The 6,665-nt window shown below is 30.2% G+C and overlaps 2 protein-coding genes across 2 annotated transcripts; both read right to left on the bottom strand.

The window, feature by feature from the left end:
• Positions 1–1,305: 1,305 nt before the first annotated feature.
• On the bottom strand, positions 1,306–2,472 carry LOC139843066 (tetraspanin-15-like). The gene is made up of 2 exons (XM_071833147.1): positions 1,930–2,472; positions 1,306–1,602 (listed from the first exon to the last, which is right to left on the bottom strand). Exons 1-2 carry the CDS (start codon positions 2,470–2,472, stop codon positions 1,306–1,308), a joined length of 840 nt encoding a protein of 279 aa, XP_071689248.1.
• A 1,352-nt stretch (positions 2,473–3,824) lies between these two features.
• On the bottom strand, positions 3,825–5,645 carry LOC139843065 (large ribosomal subunit protein eL42-like). The gene is made up of 5 exons (XM_071833146.1): positions 5,455–5,645; positions 5,307–5,340; positions 4,326–4,505; positions 4,111–4,185; positions 3,825–4,031 (listed from the first exon to the last, which is right to left on the bottom strand). The coding sequence occupies exons 1-5, from the start codon at positions 5,643–5,645 to the stop codon at positions 3,972–3,974; spliced, it is 540 nt and encodes a 179-aa protein (XP_071689247.1). The 3' UTR covers positions 3,825–3,971.
• Between the last annotated feature and the right edge of the window lie 1,020 nt (positions 5,646–6,665).

The raw sequence follows: 6,665 nt of genomic DNA, 5'->3' as shown, positions 1-6,665 counted from the left end.
GTGTATATTGATCAATTTCCCTTATTACTAGAGTCAACATTAAGCGTCGATTTATTGGTGACTTAACTGTCGCTTAGAGCCTAATTTGAACTTCAGGCAGGTTTAAAACTCATGAAAATTTGATTATATTATTTTCATGGCGTCTCACACTTTTTATTTTTTATTTATTATTATTTTTGTTAACCTACTTATTAGCCGGAGGTTCATTCGGAAGCAATCTTTCTATCCATAGAACATTGAGAGAGACGATTTTTTCTACTCTTAGGGTATTTCACTCTGGGTGGAGAAATGACTTCTCTTTATTCTAAGATAGAGGAAAGATTGTATACATTGTACCTCCCTCATACTACACTTTTGTAGAATTGGGTTTTATTGTTATTGTCTTTTATCCAAACATGTTTCAAAATTATTATCCCTTCAACATTAAACTTTCCCAACTCTTCACCATGAACCTTTTGGACTTTAGGCCTTTGGTATAAGATGTGATTACAGATACGTTTAATTCAACGTGTTAGTATAAGATGTAGATGTACGAGTGTTATATTTATGGGCCTGGTCATATAACGAGCCTGATGATGAACTGGTTGTTAGAAGTTTTATGGATTTGAAATATGTGAAGAAGTACTAGTTGGAGTTTATATATTTTGGTTTGAAATTGATAATGTGTTGTTTGAAGTTGAATAGATTAGGCTTTTGAATTTTTAGAATGATGAAGATGATGAAAAAGATTTAGGAACGGACGAAAATAGCCATTGTGTGTCATGCATATGTCATGATTTAATTGAGTTTTACTAACAATCGTTAGGGTGAGGTATCAACCGCATAATTTACGATAAAATTAAAAACATAAGTGGCAAATATGAAATATGAGACAAACGCGTAATTTTTTCATTATGCATTTATTATTATAGATTTTGCTAATGACTGCCCTTATAAGACAACCCTTATCACTGTCGTTAACGTGCTTTTTATTTTGTATTTGTGATAAACGTCAGTGAGAAAGTGCTTTATTATTTTGTACACATTGTACAAAATAATAATAAATCACGGTTGTCACATTACTCAAATTATCAAATGTTATACTCCCTAACTTATGAGAAACAAGTTAATTTGAATAAAGTACGAGAATAAACACATGACAAAACCACAAAAATTGCAGCTAAACAAACAAAACTTACGGTTAATCAAATTAAAGGTTATTAGCAACCACTAGAATATATAAAATCTCCTAAACGCCTACAAAACTAGTGTAATGGTAGTCCTAAAATTTCAAATAGCAAACTATGTTTAAAACACTTTTTATTCTTATGCGTAACGTTCCCACATTGCAGCCAGAAATAATAAAAGATGAGAAACAATTAGCAAGACGGTCACTACCACAAGAAATACTCCAAGCCAATACCATTTCCTCTTTAATGTTGTTATAAACCCTTTTTTACACGTGTAACAACGGTAGCAAAGCTTGGTAACACTATTCTGCCATGAATCACAATCAATGTCGTATGGTTCATTCAAGCTAGTAGAAACTTGAATTTTCCTTTCCCAATAAGTCGTGTTCACATACTTCATGTCACAAATTGATGGCGGTATGCAACATCCGGACTGAAAAACGGTCGGAAAACAATATTCATTATTATGTGGTACAATTATATAATGCTATTAGTTTTTTTTCTAAAAAACACATAACATTAACGACTTGGTCATTGCTCAAGTGGCCATCAAGAATCCTAGTAAAACTATAGGTCTCGGGTTCAATCTTTGGCAATGTCCTCTTGAGTCTAATTAAGGATTTACAATACAAGAGGCTTTACCTGACATCTAAGTGACGTCTAGTTCTCGATGTTCGAGGTTTATCTACTATGGAGAGCCAATATGATTATTCATAGGGGTTTCTCGTTTAAAAATAAAAAATAAAAAAAAAACGAGTACCTGTATTGGAGAAAGATGACGTCTTGGGAAATCATCGGATGTAACAATGGATGCTTGTATGGCCATATCTTGACATGTTCTTGAATTGTAAATACAAGACTCGATAGCGTTCCAATTATTGTCATTGTTAACCATCACTTTGAGCCACATTGGTGAACCCGGGATCGGCCTGCTCTCTAATGCAAATGCACCTATGAGTGCAGCCCCAATTGTAAGGATCACTATGAGTGGCACCATAACCACAATAAATCCCAACATTAGGAACCGTGACCTCATGAACACTACAACGTTGCTTATTACAAATAAGACAATTAATCCCACAACCACCCCGATATGTAGCTTATGTAACGGTAATAAATGCTCGCATTTACCTTCCCTCGCGTATAAAAGCCATACAATACAAAAGAGGATAGGGAAAGAAAGAAGAAATGAGAGTGTGTTTAGCAAAAACAACATTCGTTTTATTGAGCTTGGCTCGGTTGGAGTCTTGTCGTGTTCTTTGTGGGCAGCACAACTTGTACCTTTATGTGTTTCGGCAGTCATTTTTTATGCTTCTAAACCACAAGGACTACACTTTCTTACGTTATATAGAAATGTTGATAAACTATAAGTGACAGTGTCTAACAAATACTGATCTAACCTGTTTTGGACAATTTAATGAAAGTATTTATACACAAAGTCGGTTGGCGTATAAATGGTTTGGTCAAAGATTTGATTTGTTAATAAAATCTCGGATGGTCAATTGTGTATGTATTCCACGTTGCTATAATTTCTCTTGCAACAGATTATCAAGGATAATTAGTTGGATTAATTAGTCCAACAATATTTTATGAGCTTCGTTTGTTTACTTTCGTTAGTTTATTATTTGTAAATAAAATTAAAATGCAGATATATAAGGGAACGGTTAAAATCGTAGTGTTCTTATTTGCGACTACTTTTGCTAGAAAGCAGGATGTAATATTCGTTGAATATATTGTATAATTTTGAGGTATGATGTGTGATTAAGTGTAGAAGACCAGTAGTAGCCAAATTTATCTTATAATTATTTTTGTAGGTCACGTATATTATATTTAAGTATTGTATTATTTGTAGGTCATTGTCACTCATATATAAATATAATAATTACGTAGAACATACGTTGTTATATCTATATCATATTTGTCTAAAAACTCATCGAAATAATGTAAAAGGAAATCAAGATCAATGTAGTATTTATATTATATATATAACATTGTATAATTAAGGTTGTATTCGATTATGGTTGCGTCTTTATGGTTGCTTTGCCGACATCGTAATGGAGTAATATTCCCGGATTCGGCTTTGAAAAAAGATTTATTTGATTATGTTCATTTGTTTTCTTTTTCATGGTTGCATAATAGGGGTAAAAGAGATGTTGGTTGGAGCAATTGGCTAATAAAGCCATTATAATTTGTTTTTCGTTTGTCCTCTAGTTTCTTGCTAGAGCTTTTATATATATAACGCCGTTCAAAAAAAAAGTAACATTGTATAATTAATTCCAAATAAGGAAGTATTTCTGCCCTTTTACAAATATATTTTTGGTTGAATTTTTATCATATGAAAATTTTAGTAGCATACTAGCATACAAAACCAAAAAATGTATTTGAATATAGATGAGTAGATGACCTAAATGTATAATCTTTACAAGCTTTTGTAACAAAAACTAAATAAAGAAACATCAAATAATCATCTCTACAAATATATGCCTAATCAGTGACCATTAAGCGTCATTCAAATTACATTTTGGCCATTTTATACAGCAACTTTTTTCAACTCTTTATTCACTAACATTGCAACAGAGTTTAATGTTCATTCGTATGCTAAAAATTACTCATACTACAAACAGAGCAAGTTATCATACCATACACAACTTCACATAACACTTTAAAAATAAAACATTCCCATTGATCAGGTTTAGAAGCAAAATAGAATTGCATTGCACTGTCATTTAAATTAAAATAATTGCTGAAAGGTCTACAAAAACAAAAGGCAAACATAGCTGCCAACATATTACACAAAACTGCTTAAAAAAGAGATGTTCCCTTGCCCTTCTTGTCTCCACCGATTTCAAAATGCTTGCACCTCTGCGCATAAAACAAGACAAATCATTAATAACCAACATAACAGGCATCAAGAATACACCTAAAAGGTTTCGAGGTTAACCTTAATTGGGTGTTGTGACATATGTTTGCAGCTTTGGCATTGCAACCTTAGCACAATCTTCTTGGTGGTTTTAGCCTAAATCATAGAAACAAAGATTAAGACATACCAATAAACTAATCTAATAAATCTTCAGTGAGTGATTGAGTTCCATAAAGATTAACAGATCAACCAAATTGACACAATTCCTGTATTTTCACATGAAAACTTAAATTTACCTTCTTGTGAAAGACGGGCTTTGTCTGTCCACCATAACCAGATTGCTTCCTGTCATAACGACGTTTTCCTTGAGCCGCCAAACTATCCTTACCCTTCTTGTATTGTGTCACCTTATGAAGGGTATGCTTTTTGCATTCCTTGTTCTTGCAGTAAGTCTTCTTGGTCTTGGGAACGTTCACCTGCATAAACAGATATTATACTTTTAAAATAGGTAAGAGATAATTTAAACATTGTGACCTCAAACATTAATATCACATCATATAAGCCCTAAAACAGAATCAAATCCAAGAGAAATTTAGGCGTTGTAACTTTAAACATGTAAACTAATTATATATTTCAACCGTCCACAAACAGCTTATATTCCACTATTGTTACACTCATAAGCTTTAAACACATGCATAATAACAATACAAAGACCCCTAGAAACTTACATACAATAATCAATTCTGTGTATCAGGCTATATTATCTCCACTAAGTTATCAATAAAAGGGCCTTATAAAATAGGATATCAAATATCAATGTAAATGTAAATGTAAATGTAAATGTAAGATGTGAAAATAATAAGATAGCAGAGAAGCAACTCTATCATGATATATTGACATGGCATTCATAGGTGCAATCTAACATCAATAGTTATCTGAAACTTTAGCTATTGATATGGATATTATTAGCATTATTTTTATCAATATTGAAAATTGAAATTATAAATCCAACCTCCTATAGAAAAAAGTACAAATTAACACCTTTTGGCATATAAATACAGAAAGCTTAAAATGTATAAATAAATATAAATATAAATATTTCAAATAAAAACAGAATTAGATGAAGAAAAAACTTAAATATGATGAAACCAGCAATCATTGCAGTTCTCAATTAACAAAATCAAACTATAATACTAACAAACATTTTTAACAGTATCTCAAAATACGACTTAAAACACAGTTAACATATCCTAATCAGATATCATACAAAAATATACTATGATACAAAATAAACATTTGGACATCCAATGCCTATATTATACATATTGTTAAACAGTACGCGTATGTTTTAACATAAAATTAATTTTTTGAAAGATCCATAAATTTACGAAAAACTGAAATAGAAGAGATTGAAGCTGTTATTACCATGGTTGCAGAGCTCCAGAAAGTGAACCGGATAGAATGATGAAGAGCTGCGCTGCGCTTCTAGGGTTCTTCAAATCCTTTTTTGTTTTAAGGCTGGCTTTCAAATTAGGTTTGGACTTGATTTCTGCTGTATTGAGCCCATTTAAAATCCAGGCTAGCCCAGTGAGTTTGTTATTCGAGCCCAAAGTCATATGAATTTGTTCAAAGATCAATAATTTTTCTACTCGTGAACTAATAAAATATTTTAAGAATTTTTAATAGAGCTTAAATTTATATAAGTAATAATTTTAATGGTAACGATAATGTATAATTGAAAATTAATAATAAGTATTTTTATAAATTATAAGCAAAGATTTTTTGAATATTAATAAAGCTTGAATACTATTTAAATTTATATAAATAAAGTATCACTATATTATTATCACTCTATACATTACATGAGAGTCTAGATTAAGTAATAAATATTTTCAAAACTCATTTAATCACCGTTAGATTGGAAAATTACGTTACAATACTTTTTAATTCAACGATCATTAATCATCCACTAAAAATATTAGGTAATAAATCAATTTTGATTCTTAATCTTCCTAAAATGCCCTTTAATTCTAAAATATATGGGGAGAAAATTAACAAAGAAGGAATATAAATCGTGATAAATATTCATGTATAATTGAAAAATACTGAGTATGATAAATAAGTTTTTTTTTATTAAAAAAAAAATTGTATTTAATGGTTATCTTATATCCTTAGGAACCCTTGTTTATATCAATAATAATTTAATTTTATTAACTCATATTATACTATACTATTAATTATAATATATAAACTTTTAAATTATATTAAATTATAATTTATTACATTATATAATTTATCATTTCATCGTTTTATATCAATTAAGTTAAGATTAAGATATGTTTACTTTTCTTCTTCGTATTATTATTGTTTTAAAAGAATTTTTGTTATAAAGTACGTTAATTCATTTTTATTGCTATAAACCAGCCAATCTATAAGAGGCACATTGTTAACATAGCTACGGTGACTATAATTTTTGTTTAGACAAAATTATACATTTCGTCCTGGTGTTTTTTACTTTTTGCCCGTTTCATCCATGTGTTTTATTTTCTGTATTTTTTATCCTTAAAAGCATTTTAAAGTCCCAATTTCATCCCCCACTCTAACGAAGGTTAATTGAGTCCGTTAAAACTATTCAC

The sequence above is a fragment of the Rutidosis leptorrhynchoides genome, chromosome 4, assembly GCF_046630445.1.
Source record: "Rutidosis leptorrhynchoides isolate AG116_Rl617_1_P2 chromosome 4, CSIRO_AGI_Rlap_v1, whole genome shotgun sequence".
In the NCBI taxonomy this organism is placed as follows: Eukaryota; Viridiplantae; Streptophyta; class Magnoliopsida; order Asterales; family Asteraceae; genus Rutidosis; species Rutidosis leptorrhynchoides.
This window is presented reverse-complemented; position numbering and strand designations above follow the sequence as displayed.

What these genes read in the sequence shown, in the direction of transcription:
- LOC139843065 (XM_071833146.1), bottom strand. Translation starts at nt 5,645, where the DNA reads ATGACTTTGGGCTCGAATAACAAACTCACTGGGCTAGCCTGGATTTTA. An exon ending in AGCCCGTCTTTCACAAGAAG is followed by an intron (nt 4,186 to 4,325) that starts GTAAATTTAAGT and finishes TCTATGATTTAG; the next exon opens with GCTAAAACCACCAAGAAGAT. An exon ending in TGTCACAACACCCAATTAAG is followed by an intron (nt 4,032 to 4,110) that starts GTTAACCTCGAA and finishes TTTTATGCGCAG; the next exon opens with AGGTGCAAGCATTTTGAAAT.
- LOC139843066 (XM_071833147.1), bottom strand. Translation starts at nt 2,472, where the DNA reads ATGACTGCCGAAACACATAAAGGTACAAGTTGTGCTGCCCACAAAGAA. An exon ending in GTCATCTTTCTCCAATACAG is followed by an intron (nt 1,603 to 1,929) that starts GTACTCGTTTTT and finishes ACCGTTTTTCAG; the next exon opens with TCCGGATGTTGCATACCGCC.